General features: G+C 36.5%; 1 protein-coding gene across 1 annotated transcript in view; it reads left to right on the top strand.

The window, feature by feature from the left end:
• The window catches only part of ADGRB1 (adhesion G protein-coupled receptor B1), a 736,329-nt gene extending 713,587 nt beyond the window's left edge, over window positions 1-22,742 (top strand). The window contains 4 exon segments of the mRNA XM_053715405.1: window positions 3,443-4,092; window positions 5,789-5,824; window positions 19,014-19,118; window positions 21,719-22,742. Coding sequence (XP_053571380.1) covers window positions 3,443-4,092; window positions 5,789-5,824; window positions 19,014-19,118; window positions 21,719-21,916 — 989 coding nt within the window. The 3' untranslated portion in view covers window positions 21,917-22,742.
• The last annotated feature ends 2,887 nt before the right edge of the window (window positions 22,743-25,629 follow it).

The following is a 25,629-nucleotide window of genomic DNA, read 5'->3' on the forward strand; positions in this document are numbered from 1 at the left end:
ACATAATCATGAAAAGTCTCCAATCCCTTACACGCAAGCATCTTCTTAGATTGGGGAATCTTTGACCTATAGGGCTCAAAAGGGAAATTTGTCACTGTTTAAGCCACTAAATTCAGTGTTGGAAAAATGTCTATCAAAATCCCTTTACCTATTGGTTAAAGGGATTTTTTTTTTTGCCTTTAAAAAAAAGTTCTATCATTAATCTGAGTGAGCAGTTTTTACATGTCAACAATATTATTGCCTAAACATGGTTAAAAAAAACTGTTTACATTTAAATTGAGACTAATCCTACAGAATTTTTTTTATCTTCTTACAATTCCTTATTGGCTGATAAACGCAGCTGCCTCCACTTTTACTGGAGGATATAGACACACCTTTACAAGTGTGATGAAAATAATAGGATTTAAATATGAATAAAAACAAACACATTTTTAAATGCCCTTTAAAGAAAAAGTTGGCCTGAATTTCTATTTAAACACCTGTGTGTGTCTGTGACAGATTTGACATGTGAGCTTGGTCAACCATGCTTGTGCACTATTTTTATACAAATTGCTCTGTGAGGAGTAAATTATACAGTATGTTGGCTTATTAGCTCACACTATGGAAAAGCTTTCAGACAAGGGATATACTGATATACATATATGTCTACAGAAACCTCCATGGAAACCTTCTATGAACAACTTTTTTCCTTAAACCTATATTATAAAAGGCCAAGTGTGTTTGTCCGAAGCTGTCATGTGCAGTAGAGACAAACACACTTGGCCTTGAGATAGGGAGCGCGAGGTACACAAACAGCTGTGAGGTCTGGGGAGCGCGAGGTAAGCTACTCAACAGCTGTGAGGTCTGCTGCGTGAGAAGCGGCCACGCGCTCCCCAGACCTCACAGCTGTTTGTGGCTGATGGAGCGTTGCGATGGGGGCGTGGCCGGCCGTTGCGAGGGGCGTGGCCGGGCGTCACGAGGGGCGTGGCCGGGCGGGGTCCCGCGATGTGAAGACAGAGCCAGAGAGGGAGCAGGAGAGGGGGGGGAGAAGGGCCAAAGAGGGGGGGAGAGAGCCAAAGGGGGGGGGGGCACAAGAGAAGGGGGGGGAGAGCCAAAGAGAAGGGGGGGAGAGCCAAAGAGAAGGGGGGGAGAGCCAAAGAGAAGGGGGGGGGAGAGCCAAAGAGAAGGGGGGGGGGGGAGAGCCAAAGAGAAGAGGGGGGGAGAGCCAAAGAGAAGGGGGGGGAGAGCCAAAGAGAAGGGGGGGAGAGCCAAAGAGAAGGGGGGGGGGAGAGCCAAAGAGAAGGGGGGGGGGGAGAGCCAAAGAGAAGGGGGGGGAGAGCCAAAGAGAAGGGGGGGAGCCAAAGAGAAGGGGGGGGAGAGCCAAAGAGAAGGGGGGGGGGAGAGCCAAAGAGAAGGGGGGGAGAGCCAAAGAGAAGGGGGAGGAGAGCCAAAGAGAAGGGGGGAGCCAAAGAGAAGGTGGGGGAGAGCCAAAGAGAAGGGGGGGGGGGAGCCAAAGAGAAGGGGGGGGGAGAGCCAAAGAGAAGGGGGGGGGAGCCAAAGAGAAGGGTGGGAAGAGCCAAAGAGAAGGGGGGGAGCCAAAGAGAAGGGGGGGAGAGCCAAAGAGAAGGGGGGGGAGAGCCAAAGAGAAGGGGGGGAGAGCCAAAGAGAAGGGGGGGAGGGGGGGGGAGAGCCAAAGAGGGGGGAGAGAGAGAGCCAAAGAGGAAAAAGAGCCAAAAAGGAGAGAGAGCCAAAGAGGGGGGAGAGAGAGCCAAAGAGGGGGGAGAGAGAGCAAAAGAGGGGGGGGGGGGAGAGCCAAAGAGGGGGGGGGGAGAGCCAAAGAGCGGGGGGGAGAGAGCCAAAGAGGGGGGGAGAGAGATAAAGGGGGGAGAGCCAAAGAGGGGGGAGAGAGAGAACCAAAGAGGAAAGAGAGCCAAAGAGGAGAGCAAAAGAGGGGAGAGAGACAAAGAGGGGGGAGAGAGAGCCAAAGAGGGGGGCAGAGCCAAAGAGGGGGGGAGAGCCAAAGAGGGGGGGGGGAGAGAGCCAAAGGGGGGGAGAGCAAAAGGGGGGGAGAGCCAAAGGCGGGGGAGAGAGCCAAAGGGGGGGGAGCCAAAGGGGGGGAGAGAGCCAAAGGGGGGGGGGGGAGAGCCAAAGGGGAGAGAGAGAGCCAAAGAGGAGAGAGAGCAAAAGAGGGGAGAGAGCCAAAGAGGGGGGGGGAGAGAGCCAAAGAGGGGGGGGGGAGAGCCAAAGAGGGGGGAGGAGAGCCAAAGAGGGGGGGGAGAGAGCCAAAGAGGCGGGAGAGAACAAAAGAGGGGGGAGAGAACAAAATAGGGGGGAGAGAGAGCAAAAGAAAGGAGGGAGAGAGCCAAAGAGGGGAGAGAGAGAGCAAAAGAGGGGAGAGAGAGAGCAAACGAGGGGAGAGAGAAAGCAAAGGAATGGGGGGAGAGAAAGCAAAAGAGAGGGGGGAAGAGAGAGCAAAAGAGAGGGGGGAGAGTGCAAGGGGTGGAACCGCTGTACTGCAAAAAATGGCCCGTGTACACGGGCTTTAGTACTAGTAGTTTTTATATTTGCCCAAACTGTACTTAATATACTAGTTGTATACTCAATTAAGGTGTATTAACTAATTCAAATAGCTGTAGCCAATGGGATTAAAATTCCTTTGTAAATTAAGATACAATTTTGGGAGTTAAATATGATTTCACATGTCTGTATATAATTTACTTGCATAAAGGTAATTGTCTGCTATTAAAATAATTTCTTAACCATTTTATCTTTCGATATTAGCATTTCACTTTCATTATTTATTTTGCCCCCTTTTCATGTAATTCCATTCTGAAATTGTGAACTTTTCAGTTCCTCTTAGAAATGGAAATGCAGAACATTGTTATATTCCACACAGCCATTGGCTGCACACTCTAGTGACCTATTTATAACTGATTTTAATTGGCCACAGCAGAGAAGGTAACCTAAGTTACAACATGGCAGCTCCCATTGTTTTATAGACACTAAAACTTTACACTTATTTTGTCAATATTTAAACTTCTAATATCTACTTTAAAATATTGATCTTCTTGTTATTCTCAGACTAATCTTTTCTTTGAATGCATCACTCTCTCTAGCATTTATTTAGTGTTTAATTTCCCTTTAACACTACAATATTTGAAAGCAACTCAAACATTCACATTGGTATAGAGCAGTGTTTCTAAATTCCAGTCATCAGGGGGGCACTAACAGGTCAGATTTTTAAGATATCATAACTAGAGCACAGATGAAATAATCAGCTGGTCAGTAACCATGGTTACTAACCTCCTGTTAAACAAGGTAATCCTGAAATCTTTCCTGTTAGTGAGCCCCGAGGACTAAAATTAAGAAACACTGGTGTAGAGCCTTTGAGAACTGGGCCTGTCTACAGCATATATAAAGTGTTTCCTTTTGTTTTTACCATTGGTCTATTTCTTTTGTCTAGCCATGAATAAGGACGTCTCATCTTGTAGAACATCAACCATCACAGGGACATTAAAAAGGCCATCTCTGCAGGATGAAGAAAAAATGAAGATGAACCATCAGAAAGGATCTAACTTTAATAGTCTTCCATCCAATGTGTCTAAAATGCATCTTCAAGGATCTCCCCATTATTTAGGAGGCATCAACCTTAACGAGTTCAATAATCACACTCTCACGTTAAAGAAGGACAAATCACAGCCATCTAAACCTATTTATATGTGTGATGGAGATATCTTCAAAAAACTTGATTCTGAGCTTACCAGAGCTCAGGAGCAATCAATGGACACAAGTTATGTCATCTTGCCCAGTAACACTTCTACCTTGAGAGCAAAGCCAAAAGAGGAAAGCAAATATAGCATGAACATTGATCAGATGCCTCAGACAAGGCTCATACATCTCAGTATGGCAGATCCCAGCTATATGATTAAAAGTCCACCTAGAGAACGGATTGTTATGAAGTGTTCTGAACAGGCGTCACCAATGCACAAGCAACAGATACATCCTAGCGAGGCACAGCTTCCGCTTGGTCTTTGTGATAAAGGGGATTTAGGGATATCTGGTATTGTGTCAAAGGGCGAAAACATCTCCACACTTTCCATGAGCTCCTTGGAGGTAAGCAATCAATGCTGACAAAAGTTTCCATAAAGGACAATTACATACAGCAGAATTGTTTAATCTATAAATACACAATGAAAATACTCCAAGGGGTAGATTTATCATAGTGGGAGCGGACATGATACGATGTAGCATATCATGTCCTCTGCACATCTATAAATGCTGACAGCATACACTGTCTGCATTTATCATTGCAACAGCAGTTCTTGTGAACTGCTTGTGCAATGCCGCCCCCTGCAGATTCGCAAACAATCGGCCGCTAGCAGGGGGTGTCAATCAACCCGATCGTATTCAATTGAGTTGATTTCTGTCCGTGTCCTCAGAGCAGGCGGACAAGTTATGGAGCAGCGGTCTATAGACCGCTGCTTCATAACTTCTGTTTCCGGCGAGCCTGAAGGCTCGTGCGGAAACAGGGGCATCAAGCTCCATACAGAGCTTGATAAATCGTCCCCCAAGTGTCAAATTACCAGTAGATTTTTTTTCTGAGAAATGTCAGAATTTGCTTAATTTCCCTGCCCAATGTATCATGTGACAGGCAACAGCCAATTACAGACTTGAATACATATACAGTGTGAACTCTTGCACATGCTCAGTTGTAGCTGATGCCTCAGAAACTATGCATATAAAAAGACTAAGAAAAATGTTTTATAATAGAAGTAAATTAGAAAGTTATTTAAAAGTATATGCTCTATCTGAATCATGAAAGTTTAATTTTGACTTTAGTGTTCCTTTAAATATAATTAAAATAATTAACAATTGGTTTGTTTGTGTCTGTCTAGGTTAAACAAAACAAAAAAAGGGACATTAAACTCAAAACTAAAATGTGCATGAGTGGTTGATTAGAGGCGATAAGAGGTATTTTTGCAAATTACTTCTAGTGAAAGTAATTACTGTTTCAGGGGCATATATAAATTCAACACAGCTTCTGCTTAAAATGCTGCTGCTGGCCTGTATAGTGTCAAGTCAGTTGAACATGATAAATACGAAGGGGAAGAAAACAGTGTTTAGGCTTTTGTTATTGCCATATAAGGTAGGAAAAAACAATTTGGATATCAGAGCATTTTTTAATTCATTGGTTTGAAATGGGTGGCCAGCCTCTTTGGCATCCAGGGGTTAACTTTAAACCTGAGAACAACCCTAACCCCAACTCTGACCTTAACCAAACCTTTCCTTGGATCAAGATCTTAGGTCACCACAGTATGCCATGGGACACAAAATCTTTCTCCTGCAACATCCTGGCTACAACATTGTGGTAGTAAATCATGAAACCTAAGTATATTTTAATCGGTTACTGAGAAAAAAGGACGGTTATACATATGTCTGAAAGCAAAGACAGGAGGATTTATTTTTATATTTGTTCCATTTCAACATACTTGACAGTTTTCTGCCCTTAGAGACCGAAATTGTTTAAGAATATGCATCATTTCTCAGACTTCCACCAATACAGTGGTTAGACTTACCTATGAGAAGTGAATACCAATGAGTGCAACGTGTATTTTCTGTTGCTTTCCATTTAAATATCATATATTTTTCAAATATTTAAATTCTACCTTTTGATATTCATATATGTATTTTTTTTGCTTACAGTTTTCTTTTAAATATTTAATATTGATAAATTCTAATAAATGATTATAACTGATGTGATAAATAGTCTAAAAGTAGTTTTGATTAATGGTGCCCTTTTTCCTTACAGCGAAGAAAATCCCGGTATGCAGAGTTAGACTTTGAGGTAAGATATATTTATATATACAGATGTAAAACATTTTCCTGTTTGTATTTGCAGTTTTTAGGTGTAGACTAAGCACCTAGATACACAAGCAACTAAAGCTCTTAAAAGAGGCTATCTAGCTAGGGGTGAACAAGAGAAAGGGGTTATGTTCAGAGCGCCTCAAATAAGGAGCAGGTGGTAAAGAATCTAAATATGGGTGATTCTTAAATCCGTTGTAACTTGAATTAACGGATATGTGGCAGTGTTATACAAAATGTCTTCAATATGACCGAGTATGAATTTGAATACAGTTTATTATAAAAGGTATTAGTATTAAAAACTTGTGGAACCACAATGTACAAACATATTAATACATAAAAAACTTTAAAATAATCTTTAAAAACAAACCCAATGTAGTGGTAAGCTTGATGGTAGAGGGTACTATCCAACTCGTGGATCTTCAAATTTTAAATCTAAGTGCTAACGGTGTGTTAATGTTATCTGATGTGGGATCGTGTACGACCATAGGCTTCTAATAAATGTAGGGCAAGTATGTGCAGTGTACCAGTGCAAAAAAGGGGGTGTCTAAGTTCAACCGTGAATATCCAATCATAAAGTCCAACTGTGTTAGTTCAACTGTAAATAAACTTCTATGTGTTCCAAATGATACTGTGTGCCCACCTTAAGTGGCGTAGAAACTTTCAAAACCTTAAATATAGAAAAAATAGAAAAAATTGGACAAAAAATTAGAAAAATGCAAACATTGTGAAATGTAGTCCATAAAAAATGGTCATAGAATTAGTGAAAAAATTATATATATATATATATATATATATATATATATATATATATATATATATATATATATATATATATATGTCTGTTTCAATGAAGGACTGCACTCGTTGGATTTAGATACTGGATTAAATATGTATTGTGGTAACATTTCGGAGTTCACAGACCCCTTCCTCAGACCAGACAATTATGCAAGTGAACAATGTGCAATTTAAAGGTGCTAAGCCCCACCCATTAAACAATTACTGAAAATTGCGCCAAAACTATGTGGTCATGGCAACACCCTGGTTGCCAGATAATCAATCTAACACACAAATCTATAGGTATACCAACATATTACAATATAAACATAAATCCAGTGTCTATTCATCCCAACATACTATTCATAAATGGTGACATTAGTGAACCCAATGAAGAAAGAACCATAGTGAGTACATGTGTCAGTGTATACATATCACTGAATATATACGTTATAATTAGCCAGCACACTAATAAATCCGTTCTTAATGTTCATTGTTAGCATTAGAGAGCCATATTAGAGACATTCATATTATAAACACTCATTGTGGGACATCGCTATATCTGACAAGCAGACTGCAGTTAAATAAAAACAGGGTTAAGTGAAGCCCCAGCCTGGTTGCACCAACCGCCACAGAATTGGTCATTTTAGAACAGCCTCAGTGTTGCTTAAACACTATTGGGGAATGAGCTAAGTAGCTTTACATAATATGCCCCCAAACATTGTGTAGATGCGTAGTGTTAACATTCAGTACCTGTATTAAATCACTGCTGTATTGATGCTGTATTGTTTTGTGCCCATACGTCACTAGGCAACCCCTAGAGTGTGTTAAAACTGGCGCGGATACGCAAGATCCGACGTCTGCGGCGCTCTGTGTCAGTCCACATGGCTAATTTGCATAGCCAGCTGACGTAGGCAGCTAGACGTGAGCTGTGTATGGCTGTAATTGTATCTGGATTGTTTACTCCAGTGTCTTACAGGGCCGAGAACAATTAAGTAGCCCATCTGTGTATCATTGGGCTCTCTTTGACCCATATAGCCCATATGCTTTAGTAACATAGCACTACCATGTAGCCCTGATATTGCACACCATGTAAGATAGAGTGCATACATAGCCCCTCTTGATCATATATATTTGACTGATCTTATTGGACTTGATAAGGTTGTTGCGCTATGTTTTAACATCCAGCTAGGTTGATGTATCTTAAATACAATATATGACCCGTTTCACCATAACCCTGTAAGACACTGGAGTATCCAGATACAATTACAGTCGTACGCAGCTCACGCCTATCTGCCTACGTCAGCTGGCTATGCAAATTAGCCATGTGGACTGACACAGAGCACCACAGACGTCGGATCTCGCGTATCCGCGCCAGTTTTAACACACTCTAGGGGTTGCCTAGTGACGTACAGGCACAAAGCAATACAGCAGCAATACAGCAGTGATTTAATACAGGTACCGAATGTTAACACTACGCATCTACACAATGTTTGGGGGCATATTATGTAAAGCTACTTAGCTCATTCCCCAATAGTGTTTAAGCAACACTGAGGCTGTTCTAAAATGACCAATTCTGTGGTGGTTGGTGCAACCAGGCTGGGGCTTCACTTAACCCTGTTTTTATTTAACTGCAGTCTGCTTGTCAGATACAGCGATGTCCCACAATGAGTGTTTATAATATGAATGTCTCTTATATGGCTCTCTAATGCTAACAATGAACATTAAGAACAGATTTATTAGTGTGCTGGCTAACTTTAACGTATATATTCAGTGATATGTATACACTGACACATGTACTCACTATGGTTCTTTCTTCATTGGGTTCACTAATGTCACCATTTATTAATAGTATGTTGGGATGAATAGACTCTGGATTTATGTATATATTGTAATATGTTGGTATACCTATAGATTTGTGTGTTAGATTGATTACCTGGCAACCAGGGTGTTGCCATGACAACATAGTTTTGGCGCAATTTTCAGTAATTGTTTGATGGGTGGGGCTTAGCACCTTTAAATTGCACTTTGTTCACTTGCACAATTGTCTGGTCTGAGGAAGGGGTCTGCTAACCCTGAAAAGTTACCACAATAAATATTTAATCTTGTATCTAAATCCAGCGTGTGCAGTCCTTCATTGAAACAGACTGTGAGTACTACTGACTTTGCACCCTGGGTGATGACCTAATTGCATTTTAAGTGCAGATACACATATATATATATATGACAAAAAAATAATAATTAAGAATTAAAAATTAAGTCAATTATATCCAGTGATAGATGAAACAAATGAAAACAAACTTGTTTCTTGGTGGTGAGAATCCTGGTGGGGAGAATCCTTTCAGTTTCTTGGTGGCAAGAACCTCCCCGATGGATCCTAATAGTCTCTCAGTGAATCTCCTCAGTGTCCTGTAAGATTGAATAATAAAAGTGTAGTTTGTACAAATACTTGTGTAAAGTTGAAAATATGCTTACCAGCTGATAGTCAACGCGTTTCGGCCTCCTCTAGGCCTTTCTCAAGACTTTTGCAGTTTTACTGTTAATTTATAAAGTTATTTTAATAACGCAGTGAGAGCTAATAAATGCACAGACAGCATGGAATGCGTAAAAAGCATCAAAGTCAAGTATATATATATATTTCCTCAAAACATATGAGCCCTATAATTACTTATATTAAAATGTTTTAGGAATGTCTAAAAATATTAATTGAAACTATAAAATCATTGTACTCTTAAGTGTTGTTTCTAAAGCAAAATGTATTTGTTGTTCATTTTAATTTTGATGGTTACAAGTATTAAAATTACAAAATTGACAAAGGCTTGCTATATAAGAATCAGAAGTGGAATGTTAATTTTGCAGTTGATTTTTTTTTTATTAAATCAAATGTATTAATCAAAATAATTAAATTTAACCTTCATATGAAACAAAGTTTGTGCGAGCATTCATAGTTTGAGTAGATCAAGCAAATTTAGAAAAAACAAAACAAATACTTAAGTATCACAATATTAAAAATGTAATTACTATCAACTTGGCTTGTATTGTACTGTAGACTATGTTGTCTCACTGGATATAACCTATCAAACAGGATAACTTGTTATTATATTAATTGACCCAAAATATATATAATAACAATTGTCAAATGTACATCCAAAAAACACTCTTAATTAATCCCATAGTTTTAGGATTGTCACACATTGTTCAAAGGAAAATTAATGTAAAATAAAAATCCTGTATTTGTTTCTTTCACACTTAAATGGATATAAAACCCAAAATATTTATTTCATGATTCAGGTACAGCTTGACATTTTAAACAACTTTCTAATTTATTTCTATTATCTAATTTGATTCATTCCTTTGCTATCCTTTGTTGAAAGCATAGCTAGGTAGGCTCAAGAACTGAGATCACAGAGGTTAAAAGTACAGTATATTAATATAACTGTGTTGGTTATGCAAAACTTTTGGAGTTGACTGTCCCTTTAAAAATAAAAAAGTTCTAAACATCAAAATGTTTCAGCACAGGAAAAGATCAGCTGAATGTTGAGCAGATATTTATAATACTGTGCTTGTCTTCTCCATGGTGATATTTATAAACATGAGTGCCCATAGCAGCACTCTGAAGTCTACACATATAACTTTGATGTGATTGGCTGATGTCACGTTCTCCTCCTGTTGCCACTATGTGACTTATATTTACTATGAGCAATACACAACTATACATGAATGTTGAAGATGAAAGTGAATCCAAGTGAAAATCACTGATTAATTGTATTGATTATTAAGTAACACATTTCGGCCTAGATTACGAGTGGAACGCAATGTTGCACTTTTGCAAGCGCAATATTTGCGCTCCACTCAGTAATACCAGCGTACGTAAATGTGCCCTAGTATTGCAAGTTAGTCGCCTTCTTTTAACAAATGATAGGTAAATGATCAAGAGAAAAAAAAAATCTTTTAACAAATGATAGGTAAATGATCAAGAAAAGACAACAACAGCCAATTGAAATGAATGTTAAAATATAATTTAATTAGACTTTACTAAATGTATTAAAAGAGTTGTAAGCGAAATAATTCATACAATTATATAAAATGAGTAATTCTCTGTAAGTGACCTATCTATGTAGAGAGAAGACCTCTAAAGACACTTCAAAATACTTAGCTTCTGCTGCAGACAGGGTTAAGGAAGAAAAAAAGCAGTACTAATGAGAGAAAACGAATCCTGGTTATTTAAGCAAAATAACAATGAGCTGCAACAATGATGCTCAAACACTGAAGCAACAAACGGACATCACACAGCTGAGGGTGGAATTCCAGAGGGTGCAGGGGAGAGGAGCTCGGCGGCTTTCTTCCCATCACACACAGAGGGTTCCCAGAGCTGTTTCATGCTGGCGGTATAACCGCTACACTGGATTACAAAAACACTTTGAACACTTGGAGCTCCTGAACAAATTAAGGTACTGTTTCTCCACGGCTATAACCTGCGCAGGATTGCCGTTTTACACCAATCTTAAAACTTTGAAATTGAATTGATCATCATTGTTGCAGCTCATTGTTATTTTGCTTATATAACCAGGATTCGTTTTCTCTCATTAGTACTGCTTTTTTGCTTCCTTAACCCTGTCTGCAGCAGAGGCTAAGTATTTTGAAGTGTCTTTAGAGGTCTTCTCTCTACATAGGTCACTTACAGAGAATTACTCATTTTATATAAACAAGTTTTTATGCATTTATTTATGTACATTTAGTATTGCCTTTTTATATTTATCTCATTGTATGAATTATTTCACTTACAACTCTTTTAATACATTTAGTAAAGTCTAATTAAATTATATTTTAACATTCATTTCAATTGGCTGTTGTTGTTTTTTTCTTGATCATTTACCTATCATTTGTTAAAAGATTTTTTTTTTCTTTCTCTTGATCATTTACCTATCATTTGCTAAAAGATTTTTTTCATATGTATTAGGACATAATCAACTCATATATTTTTTTGACCTGCCCTTTAAGGCGCCCACAGTACTTGTTTTTTCACTTCAATATTCCTTTTGCTAGTTTGTAGGGAACTAGTATCCATCTGTGGTGCTGGTCCTTGCTGTTTGATTTATAGCGCAAGAAGTTTAATCTCTTTTCCAATAAAGTTAGTCGCCTTCGCATTGCCTGGGAGCCTTGTGCTCCCTAGAGCGCGCTTCCATAGACTCCAATGAGAGCCTCGTTCTCATGCCGTGAGACATGGTAAAGCACCTATTGCAATTTGCGCAGCTTTGGACAGCAAAATTAAAATGTATATGAATATATATTTATGTGTTTATATGTGTATATACACATATTAACACATAAATACATATATGTATATAAGCATATACACATATTAACACATAAATACATATATGTATATAAGCATATACACATATTAACACATAAATACATATATGTATATAAGCACATACACATATTAACACATAAATACATATATGTATATAAGCACATACACATATTAACACAAAAATACATATATGTATATAAGCACATACACATATTAACACAGAAATACATATATGTATATAAGCATATACACATATTAACACAGAAATACATATATGTATATAAGCATATACACATATTAACACAGAAATACATATATGTATATAAGCATATACACATATTAACACAGAAATACATATATGTATATAAGCACATACACATATTAACACAGAAATACATATATGTATATAAGCACATACACATATTAACACAGAAATACATATATGTATATAAGCATATACACATATTAACACATAAATACATATATGTATATAAGCACATACACATATTAACACAGAAATACATATATGTATATAAGCACATACACATATTAACACAGAAATACATATATGTATATAAGCACATACACATATTAACACAGAAATACATATATGTATATAAGCATATACACATATTAACACAGAAATACATATATGTATATAAGCATATACACATATTAACACAGAAATACATATATGTATATAAGTATATACACATATTAACACATAAATACATATATGTATATAAGCATATACACATATTAACACAGAAATACATATATGTATATAAGCACATACACATATTAACACAGAAATACATATATGTATATAAGCACATACACATATTAACACAGAAATACATATATGTATATAAGCACATACACATATTAACACAGAAATACATATATGTATATAAGCACATACACATATTAACACAGAAATACATATATGTATATAAGCATATACACATATTAACACAGAAATACATATATGTATATAAGCATATACACATATTAACACATAAATACATATATGTATATAAGCATATACACATATTAACACAGAAATACATATATGTATATAAGCACATACACATATTAACACAGAAATACATATATGTATATAAGCATATACACATATTAACACATAAATACATATATGTATATAAGCATATACACATATTAACACAGAAATACATATATGTATATAAGCACATACACATATTAACACAGAAATACATATATGTATATAAGCATATACACATATTAACACAGAAATACATATATGTATATAAGCACATACACATATTAACACAGAAATACATATATGTATATAAGCATATACACATATTAACACAGAAATACATATATGTATATAAGCACATACACATATTAACACAGAAATACATATATGTATATAAGCACATAAACATATTAACACAGAAATACATATATGTATATAAGCACATACACATATTAACACAGAAATACATTTATGTATATAAGCACATACACATATTAACACAGAAATACATATATGTATATAAGCACATACACATATTAACACAGAAATACATATATGTATATTAGCATATACACATATTAACACAGAAATACATATATGTATATAAGCATATACACATATTAACACAGAAATACATATATGTATATAAGCATATACACATATTAACACAGAAATACATATATGTATATAAGCATATACACATATTAACACATACATACATATATGTATATAAGCATATACACATATTAACACACACATACATATATGTATATAAGCATATACACATATTAACACACAAATACATATATGTATATAAGCATATACACATATTAACACATAAATACATATATGTATATAAGCACATACACATATTAACACATAAATACATATATGTATATAAGCACATACACATATTAACACATAAATACATATATGCATATAAGCACATACACATATTAACACATCAATACATATATGCATATAAGCATATACACATATTAACACATCAATACATATATGTATATAAGCACATACAAATATATATTTACAGTTAAAACACAGTCGCCATTCACCTCAATGTAAAGGCACTTTAAGTGTTTTTTTTTTTTTTCAAACACCCCGCGTCCTTTCACTTAAACCCCTTATAACTGCTTCATGCCGTTTTTTATTACAAAAAATGCTCATATTTTTTATTTATATTAAGAAACTGTCCACTTTATTTTAGGGACACTTAGGGCACATTTTTTCCATTTGCTAAGTGCAAAGTGAAACCTCGAGCCACTTGTAATGGCTGGTTATTTAACGTGCGCCCGTAAATGGGCAAATTTGCCCATTTATGGGCGCACATTTACGGACTAAATGTGTGCCCATTTGCCACCAATCAGCAAGCGCTACCTAGGTGCTGAACCAAAGATGGGCCGACTCGTAAGCTTACATTCCTGCTTTTTTAAATAAAGATGCCAAGAGAACAAAGAAAAAATGATAATAGAATTAAATTAGAAAGTTGCTTAAGATTGCATGCTCTATCTGAATCACAAAAGAAAAAAAGTTGGGTTCAGTGTCCCTTTAATTAATTTTTGTGCAAGCTCAGTGGATGTGAAACATTCCAGGCTCATTTTTATGGGATGACTGACAGGCCGTGCTCTACTGCAATGGGTTGCTTGAGAGAAGATGGCGGAATTAAACGGACACAATCTTACATTTTTGTAGCAGCTGCTGCATCAGAGGCCCTATCTGGGAGCCTTGTCCACACTCACTTTAACTATAAATATAAGCCTATGGCCGCCATTTATCAAAGTGCTTATGCAGTCACGCCCTCTGGCCTTATGCAACCAATCCAGAGAGCAGGTCTTGTCAGTCATTACTTGTTTTCTTTACCTTTATGTTCTTATAAGTGTGGGCACCTTTAAGACACAAAATGCAACTGTAGATCTGCAGGTTATGCCCAGGTTTATGTTCTTTCACTCTTTCTTGGATAAATTACCATTTTCCACATTACTTAGCAAGAAGCATTGCTATTGTGCTTTTATTCCCATGGCTACTCGAGTCTGTCAAGTAGAATTTCAAAAACCCTCTAAAAATGTGTTGTGCATTCCCTGCTAGTTATGTTCTTCTCAAGCGTTCTCTGTATATGTAGAGCCTTTGAAGCTTAAGGTATTTCTTGAATAAAACATTTCCATTGTTTTATGTTTGTTCTCATAAAAGTGTAAACCTATAAATCATCTAAGATTCCTTGGGATTATTTTACATACAAAAATTGTGACTGTCTGGTAGCAATATATAATATGTCTGAGGATTGGATACTACCCTTTATGATCCTGATGGCTTCTCCTGTTTAAATACAAAATAGTAATTAAAGGGACAAGCCAAAATTGAATGTTCATGACTCATATAGAGCATGTCTTTTTAAATAGCTTTCCAATTTACTGCTATTTTCCCATTTGCCTCATTCTTGTGGTATCTTTTGTTGAAAAGGAATCCTAGCCTAGCTGATATGTCTTTTGCAGTTTACGGCAGCAGTATTTGCAACTATGTATAACTTTGCTATAAACATTGTTGCAAACACTGTTGCAAGATGGCTAAAGACATGCACACTCCTGAACTCACCTAGGATTACTCTTACAAAAGAGAAAAAGAGAACTAAACTAAATTTATAGAAGTAAATTGGAAATTTGTTTAAAAATAGAAATTTGTTTTAAAAACCTTCTCTTGATCCAACCTCCCCATCCACCTACTGCCATATTTTCCTACTCCCTCTTGCCTCAAAGCCTCTTGAAAAGCTAGTATATGCAAGTCTATCCCATTTCCTTTAAACTCCCTCCTTGACCCACTGCAATCTGGATTTCGCCCCGTACACTCCACAGAGACATCAATTGTTAAGGTTACCATTACCAACTACCTACTTACAGCAAAATCTAAAGGCCACTTCTCTCTACTTATCCTCCTTGATCTGTCTGCAGCCTTTGATACTATCAACCACCCTCTTTTGCTCCAAACCCTCCATTCCTTTGGTATTTGCAACACAGCTCTCTCGTGGTTCTCTTCCTATCTGTCTAACCGTATCGTAGCCTTCTCTGGGGCATCCTCTGCCCCGATACTTTGGAACAAAATAGAACATTCCAGTCCATACCATTAACTGGGTTATGTTTAGAGGATATCAGGGAAAAAAACTGGATAATATTAAGGTAAATAAAACTCCAGGCCCACATGGAATGCACCCAAGGGTGTTAAGGGAACTTAGCACTGTTATAGACAAACCTCTACTCTTAATTTTTCAAGACTCATTATCCTCAGGCATGGTACCCCAGGATTGTTGTAAAGCTGATGTGGTGCCACTTTTCAAAAAGGGAAGCAGGGATGATCCAGGAAGCTATAGACCAGTTAGTCTGATATCAATAGTGGGGAAGATATTTGAAGGGATTATAAGGGATTATATTGATGATCATATTCATGTAAACAGGATTATGAGTTCTAATCAGCATGGTTTTAGGAGAAATAGATCATGTCAAACTAATCTAATTAGATTCTACGAGGAAGTAAGTAAAAATATAGATAAAGGGGAATCAGTTGATGTGATATACTTAGATTTTGCAAAGGCATTTCATACAGTGCCACATGAGAGATTAATGCACAAAATTAAGGGACTGGGAATATCTGAAAATGTTAGCTCATGGATAAATAACTGGATAAAAGATAGGGAGCAACGAGTAGTAGTAAATGGATCATACTCAGATTGGACAAAGGTAATCAGTGGAGTCCCCCAGGGATCAGTACTGGGCCCTGTTCTTTTTAATATTTTTATAAATGACTTGGAGCAAGGATTAAATAGCGACATCTCTATTTTTGCAGAGGATACTAAGTTAAGTAAGGTCATTAGGTCAGAGCAGGATGAACTTTCATTACAAAGGGATCTGCAAAAATTAGAAGTATGGGCAAGTAAATGGAAAATGAGATTTAATACGGAAAAATGCAAGGTTCTACATTTTGGAAGTAAAAATAAGCAGGCAACGTATTTTTAAAATGGAACAAGAGTTAGCCAAACAGAGGAGGAAAGGGATTTGGGAGTAGTAATAGATAACAAGCTAAAGATGGGTGCACAATGCAAGGCAGTGGCTTCAAAGGCTAATAAGATACTAGCATGTATTAAAAGAGGCAAGGTGGTAAGACCTCACCTTGAGTATGGAGTGCAGTTCTGTGGACCGATCGCAAAAAAAGATATTGCAGAACTAGAAAAAGTTCAGAGAAGGGCCACAAAGCTAATAAGGGGATTGGAGAAATTAACCTATGAGGAGAGGCTAGCCAAACTGGGTCTGTTTTCTTTAGAAAAAAGGTGCTTGAGAGGTGACATGATTACTTTATATAAATATATTCAAGGCCCATATTCAGATATGGCAGAAACTCTGTTTATTCCAAGAAAATTGTTTCTTACAAGAGGTCACAATTTAAGGTTGGAGGAAAGGAGATTTAATCTCCTGCAATGGAATTTTTTTTTCACTGTAAGAGCAATAAAATTGTGGAACTCATTACCAAAGGAGGTATTGAATGCCGATACCCTAGATACATTTAAAAATAGTCTGGATACATTTCTGTATATAAACAAAATTCATGGATATGATTGCTAGTATTAAATGGGTCACCTTTTAGTGGGGTTATTTAAGCTTAACTGGAGCTTTTTGTAAGTATTTTAGATTTGTATAGGTTGAACTCAATGGACTTCAGTCTTTTTTCAACCTTATCTACTATGTTACTATGTTACCTCTTTCTGTTGGGGTACTGCAAGGCTCTGTCCTCGGTCCCCTCCTCTTCTCAATCTACATGTCCTCATTAGGTTTCTTAATAAAGTCCCACGGGTTTCATTATCATTTGTATGCCGATGACACCCAAATCTACCTCTCTGTACCAGAACTATCTCATTCCTTGCTAACCCGTGTCACTAACTGTCTCTCTCGTATCTCATCTTGGATGTCCTCTCACTACCTCAAGCTAAATCTCTCAAAAACTGAGCTCCTTATTTTCCCCCCTTCTTCCAAAATCTCCACCCCCATTTCTCTATAACTGTTGATAACTCCATCATTACCCCAACCCCACATGCTTGATTTCTTGGGGTCACACGTGACTCAGATCTTTCACCCTCACATTCAGTCCTTGGCTAAAGCCTGCCACTTCCAACTTAAAAACATTTCTAAAAATAGACATTTCCTTACACAAGACACAACTAAGATGTTAATTCACTCTCTCATCCTTTCTTGCCTCGACTACTGCAACTCCATCCTCTCTGGTCTCCCTAGCTGCTGTCTAGCTCCTTTACAATCCATAATGAACGCCTCTGCCAGGCTCATCTTCCTTACACGTCGCCCTTCATCTGCTGCACCTCTCTGTTAATCCCTTCACTGGCTTCCTCTTGCCTCCAGGATTAAACACAAAATTCTCACTCTGACACACAAAGCCCTCAACTGCACTGCTCCCCACTACATCTCAAACCATTTCTTCAGACACTCTCCCTCCCGTCCCCTTCACTCCGCTCATGATCTGCTACTCTCCTCCTCTCTTGTTACCTCCTCACATTCCCGTTTACAAGATTTTTCCAGAATGGCTCCCATCTTATGGAACGCTCTGCCTCACTCCACAAGACTCTCCCATAGTTTTGAAAGCTTCAAGTGCTCCCTGAAGACTCTACTATTCAGGGATGCATACAACCGAAACTAACCTTCCTATCTTCACTGCTATCCCCTTAAACCCCCATAGCATGTGAGCCTACGAGCCCAGCTGTTTTTAGTTCACATTTATAAGAGCCGACTACAACAGTGCAACTCTCGGCAGGACCCTATACCCACTTGACCCCTGTAAATGTTATTTTGTATACCACCTATGTTCATAGCGCTGCGGAATCTGTTGGAGCTCTACAAATACCTGATAATATTAAAATGTAATGCTCTATCCTATCCATTTCAGTTTAGTTTTGAATTTTCTGTCCCTTTAAGATACTATGCCTGACTTTATTTAGAATTAAATTTAATTGTAATGTGCAATGAGTCCTTTTTTATTTTTATATTTTAGAAAATTATGCACACCAGGAAGCGTCACCAAGACATGTTTCAGGACTTGAACAGAAAGCTTCAACATGCAGAAAAAGAAAAAGAGTCTCCTACAGCAGAGAGCAAGGTACTAGATGACCTAAAAAACAGTATAAACTCACAGGATCAAATGGAAGTTACTAAGTTATAGCTTCAAAAAGAGTCAGTTCCTCACACAACACAACTTCTTGTTCTCTCACTCATCATATCCTACCTGAGCTACTGCAAATGAATCCCTTCTGGTCTCCCGGGCTTCAGTTCCACCTTTGCATTCCACCATGAAGGAAAATACCAGACTCATATTACTTACATGTTGCGCCTTCATTGTCTACCCTATGGGGTGCACTTATTAATAGTCCGCTCGACCTCGCTAAATGCAGACAACATACGCTGTCGGCATTTAGCATTGCACAAGCATTTCTAGTGAAATGCTTGTGCAATACCAACCCCTGCTCACTGGCGGCCAATCGGCCGCTAGCAGGGACTGTCAAACACCCCAATTGGATTGGGATGATTTCAATCCACCACCTATGACCGCTGCTACTAAACTTCCATTTCAGGCGAGCCTGAAATGATTGGGCTACGAAGCAGCATCCGCTGCTTAATAAATGGAGCCCTTAGCCTCAAGTAGAAAAATCAGATTCTTAACTCTAGCATACTAGGCCCTCAATGATACTGCACATTCCTATATTTCTGCTCTTACCAGCAAATATTCTTCCCTCTGCCAAGACCTTCTTCTTCCCATCTCCATCCACAAAAATGTTCTAGAACTTTACCTATTGTGAGGAATTTCTTGGCTCACTCAGTAAGACAAGCTGCTTTGTAGTTACTCTTCCATATCCTTGACATAGTCACCAAAGGAAAGCAGACAGCCTCTTACCGATATTTACTGTTAATTAATAGAAACATCTTAACACATAAAGTATTGTTATAAAAACAGTCTACACCTTAGTTATCTTAAAGTCTTACTTTAGATTAAAGTGATTGTAAATCCTAGCGTTTGTGAAACTCTAGAATTTACCATTGGAACAAATATAAAATACTTCATGCTGAAAGTTCCTTTATTTGTTGGAAGAGTTTGCCGCACTGAGCTTCTCAGGCAGCCCACGGTAGAACACTATTTTGCTGTGTGGTGACATTTCCACCTCTTAGCAATTAGCCGTGCGTTCCAACTGGTGCCAAGCCGGATAGCGCACACGGCTATTGGCTAAGAGGTGGAAACGCCACGTCTCAGCAAAATAGTGTTCTGCCGTGGGCTGCCTGAGCAGCTCAGTGTGGCGAATGCTTCCAACAAATAAAGGAACTTTCAGCATGAAGTATTTTATACTTCATGAATGAAAGTCCCCTTTATTTGTTCCATTTGTAAATCCTAGCATTTCACAAATGCTAGGATTTACAATCACTTTAAGCTGCTAATATCCATTTGTACCCCTTTCTATATCATGCAGCAGTAACAGTAAAAAAGTTATTTTAAAATAAATATATTGTTTTTGGTCACTTTGAAATGGCTGCCATGCTCCGCCCACTGATGACATCATGATCTGGGCTACATCTATGCACTCTGCTGAATAGCATTGACAGTCTATTGAATCCAATTAGTGAGTTTTTTGTAACTAGTGAAGCCTTTAATGCAGCCCAGATCGTGATGTCATCAGTGGGCGGAGCTTGGCAGCAATTTCAAAGTGACCAGAAACAATATTCATTTTAAAATAACTTTTTTACCGTTCCTGCTGCATGATATATAAAGGAGTGCAGGAGGCTATTTGCAGCTTAACCTAAGTAATACTTTAAGATGGTTAAAGTACAGACTGTACCTTTAAATTTACCTGACATAATAAAATGAGCTAAATACATTACCAGATTGAGGTATGTGTATAAATTATTGTTTGCGTCATTCTCCCCAGTGATATAAGTCTGTTCCTCATATAATACTACAAAGCCCTACAGTATAAATGCAGTAAAGAGCATTACAGCTGTATTGTTGCTCAGTATTAGTTCAGTATTTTTTTCTGAGGACAGTATATAAGGTGCATATATAAGGTCACTTTCTTAACATTTGTTGGGTAAATTCATCTAGAATAAAAAAAGTGATGCAGCATAACTGTAAAAAGTTAACAAGTAAATATCACATGAAGAACACATGAATATCTCTAGTTAAAAATGAAGATATTTTTTACCTTCAGCTCTGTGATTCAGAGCTACCCTTTTTACATTCATCTGTATGGCAGCAAAAAATGCCAATCAACTTCCTCAGTGCTGAGGTCACACGTTACTTCATCTTATGTGTTTTTATCAAAATCACACAAGATTTCATAGTAAACTAAGGAGAGTAATAAAGTGTCTGTGCCTGCAAATGCCAGACCCACACTCATTTGAAAGCCCAGGGACTAGCATCCTAATTGGATGCTTAAAATCCCTTTACAATAGGATGTGACTAATGAGCAAATATTGATTTAAAATATTTTCCTTTTTTACAAAGAGTTTTTCATGTGATAGTTTCTAGTCAGCTTTTTTTTAAAGATATGTTGCATTACTTTCAAGTGCTTCAACATTTCAGCATCGTCTCTTTAACTTAAACAATATCAAACATGAATATAAGTCAACCAAAGCATAGCTCCTTTTACATTTTAAAATGTTGTTCTACCAATTTTTGTTTGGTAAAATGTATTATTTTTCCCCCCACTACAGTTAGAAAAGCAACAGACACCAAACAAGAGGCCATGGGAAGGAATGAGAAAAATCCAGTCCCCACCATCATGGGTTAAAAAGGACGTGGAGTCTTTGTCCTCATCTCCCTTAGAACTAAAGACTGTGGAATGGGAGAAAACAGGAGCAACGATACCTCTAGTGGGACAAGACATAATTGATCTTCAGACTGAAGTCTGAGAATATAAAATAAAGACTTGTTTTTATTTTTAAAGAATATGATTCCATATAAAAAGGAGAGGTTTGGTTTCTTTTGAAACCTTGATAAAGTACTTTTACATTGTTCTCAGAAGGAATATTATGTTAGACTCTTAGATGTAGGTGCAATATGACCTTCCACAGGTGAGGCTGAAGAACAATTTTAAGTGGTAGAAATTATGGATCAGTGGATGGAAACCAACTTCTGGCAAGTTACATTCATTGAAACAGAATGACCAAAAGATGACATTGAGCAGGAGAAATCAGTGTTTGGCAGACAATTATTCTAATTACTTCTTTACAAATAATACTCAAGAAAAAAAATAGTTTCAGTTAGAAATTAACAGCTATTATATAGTACTTTGGTGTATTATATAAGATTACTGGGCCCAGTAGATTAAACTTTTAGCATTGTAACATTTTGCTCATTGTTTCCATGAAATACATTAAGGTTGTACCACTGGAGTCCATCAGAGCTGGTCCAAAACACCAGCAATCATTAAGCAGGGTTGAGGTATCTCACCTCTTAGTGTGACCAGGTAAAAACAATGCAAATGTTCCAGCTAGACAAGGTTTTGTTGAAGGTTATACATGGAAAGGGAGTCTTAGACTGTTATGATGAGAATGTAAGAGTACGTTCAGATTATTTTATCGCCACCTTCTGCTTCGTTTAGCAGAAGAACTGTCATAAAAAAATTGTTATCTACAAAAAATGTTAATATAGTTTTGTATTAAGACTTGTGGGACTTGATGGACTGCCTGAAAACGTAAGCTATGAAGATGAAATAAAGTGTTCTAAACCAGAGGACTTGTTTGTCCTTTCGAGAATCTTTTTTTCATGGGATCAGGGATCCGAAAAATGCCATATATATTATCAGCTGTCATTTAGTTGTGTAAGCTGATAATCTCCAACAAGCCACTTTTTATCAACTGGATACGTGCAGAAGAATTTGGCACAGAAATGGAATCGGAGACCATAAAGGAAAGCTTTTTTTTCTTTTTTTTCTTTCTTTTTTGTTTTTGGATGTGTCAAAGGGAAAAGATGCATTAATTAACCTTGAGGGAGGTTGCTTGATATGCAAGCATTTTTTTGCGCCAATGTTTTAAAAATGACATTTATCTTGTCATTAGCTGTATATTAAATAAACCAATAAATGTTTAAAAAAAGAATTTAAAATCCAAAATAGTAAATAAAGAGAAACAAAATTACTTAAAACTGTGATGTAATTGTCAGATTTTAGATTATATATATGAACAGAAAGCACAAGGCCTCAGGCGCCGTGTTGTATAATATTGTAATTATTATAATTACACATAATGAATTTTAGCATATAAATATCTTTATACTGTGTTTTATTTTATTTTTTATTTTTTTTTAACACTCAGATCCCCAAACCATCAAGCTTACCAACATTCGCAGTGTTATGTAACAACTAAAATTTGTGTTTGTTTAATAACTGTTAAGATTATACTATTTTTTTGCCCAACGCCTCTGGTTAATTCAATTTTTTTCTTATCTGTGTTTGTCAGTTTTTTCTGTACAGTTTTCAGAGCACAAATGAATGTGTTTTATTTCTAATAAAAAAAAGTGTAAACAACACTGCAATATTTGTGCGCAATGATTCAACCAAATTCTATACAGCAGACACAACCAAGGGGGATGATTCTAAAAAAGTTTATCACAAAGCTAAATATCAATGGTGTGAACATTCAAGGCATTGGGCACCTCTGGAATCTGAGAAGTGTGAGATTGCTACAGTAATCCCCCAGATCAGCTGATGAATAATGTGTTATTTCTCAAGTTTGCAATACGATATCATAAAATAGTATCATGTTAGTAATAAGATACCATGCATACCATGTAATAGTATCAGATTTTGCAATGCTATACCATGAATACCATGTACAAGTATCACATATGCAATAAGATACCATGCATACCATTTAATAGTATCATGTTTGCAATAAGATACCATGCATACCATGTAATAGTATCACATTTGCAATAAGATACCATGCATACCATTTAATACTGTATCATGTTTGCAATAAGATACCATGCATACCATGTAATAGTATCACATTTGCAATAAGATACCATGCATACCATGTAATAGTATCATGTTAGTAATAAGATACTATGCATACCATGTATCACATTTGCAATAAGATACCATGCATACCATGTAATAGTATCATGTTTGCAATAAGATACCATGCATACCATGTAATAGCATCACATTTGCAATGATACCATGCATACCATCTAATAGTATCATGTTTGCAATAAGATACCATGTAATAGTATCACATTTACAATAAGATACCATGCATACCATGTAATAGTATCACGTTTACAATAAGATACCATACATACCATGTAATAGTATCACGTTTACAATAAGATACCATAATAGCATGTAAAAGTTTCATGTTTGCAATAAGATACCATGCATACCATGTAATTACTTCGCATTTGCAATAAGATACCATGCATACCATGTTATAGTATAATGTTTGCAATCAGATACCATGAATACCATGTAATAGTATCACATTTGCAATAAGATATCATGCATACCATGTAATAATTTAACATTTGCAATGAGATACCATACATACCATGTAATAGTATCACGTTTGCAATAAGATACCATGAATACAATGTAATAGTATCACATTTGCAATAAGATATCATGCATAACATATAAAAGTATCACATTTGCAATAAGATATCATCTAATAGAATCATGTTTGCAATCAGATTCCACGCATAACATGTGATAGTTTCACATTTGCAATAAGATACCATGCATACCATGTCATAGTATCACATTTACAATAAGATACCATACATACCATGTAATAGTATCACATTTACAATAAGGTACCACACATACCATGTAATAGTATCACATTTACAATAGGATACCATGCATACTATGTAATAGTCTCTCGTTTGCAATAAGATACTATACATACCATGTAATAATATCACGTTTGCAATAAGATACCATGTATACCATCTAATAGTATCACGTTTGCAATAAGATACAATGGGACCTATTTATCAAAGGTCTTGCGGACCTGGTCCGACAGTGCGGATCAGGTCCGCACTGCAATAAGATACAATGCATACCATGTAATAGTATAAGGTTTGCAATAAGATACATGCATACTATGTAATAGTATTATGTTTGCAATAACATACGATGCATACCATTTAATAGTATCAAGTTTGCAATAAAATACCATGCATACCATGTAATAGTATCAGGATTGTAATAAGATACCATCTAATAGTATCAGATTTGCAATAAGATACTATGTATACCATGTAATAGTTTCACATTTGCAATAAGATACAATGCACAACATGTAATATATTTACATTTACAATGAGATATCATACATATCATGTAATAGTCTCTCATTTGCAATAAGATACCATACATACCATGTAATAGTATCAGATTTGCAATAAGATACAATGTATACTATGTAAAAGTTTCACATTTGCAATAAGCTACTATGCATACCATGTAATAGTATCATGTTTGAAATAAGATACCATGAATTCCATAAAAGTTTCACATTTTCAATAAGATACTATGCATACCATGTAATAGTATCACATTTGCAATAAGATACCATGCATACCATGTAATAATTTAAAGTTTGCCAAATGATACCTT

The sequence above is a fragment of the Bombina bombina genome, chromosome 5 (assembly GCF_027579735.1).
Source record: "Bombina bombina isolate aBomBom1 chromosome 5, aBomBom1.pri, whole genome shotgun sequence".
NCBI lineage: Eukaryota > Metazoa > Chordata > Amphibia > Anura > Bombinatoridae > Bombina > Bombina bombina.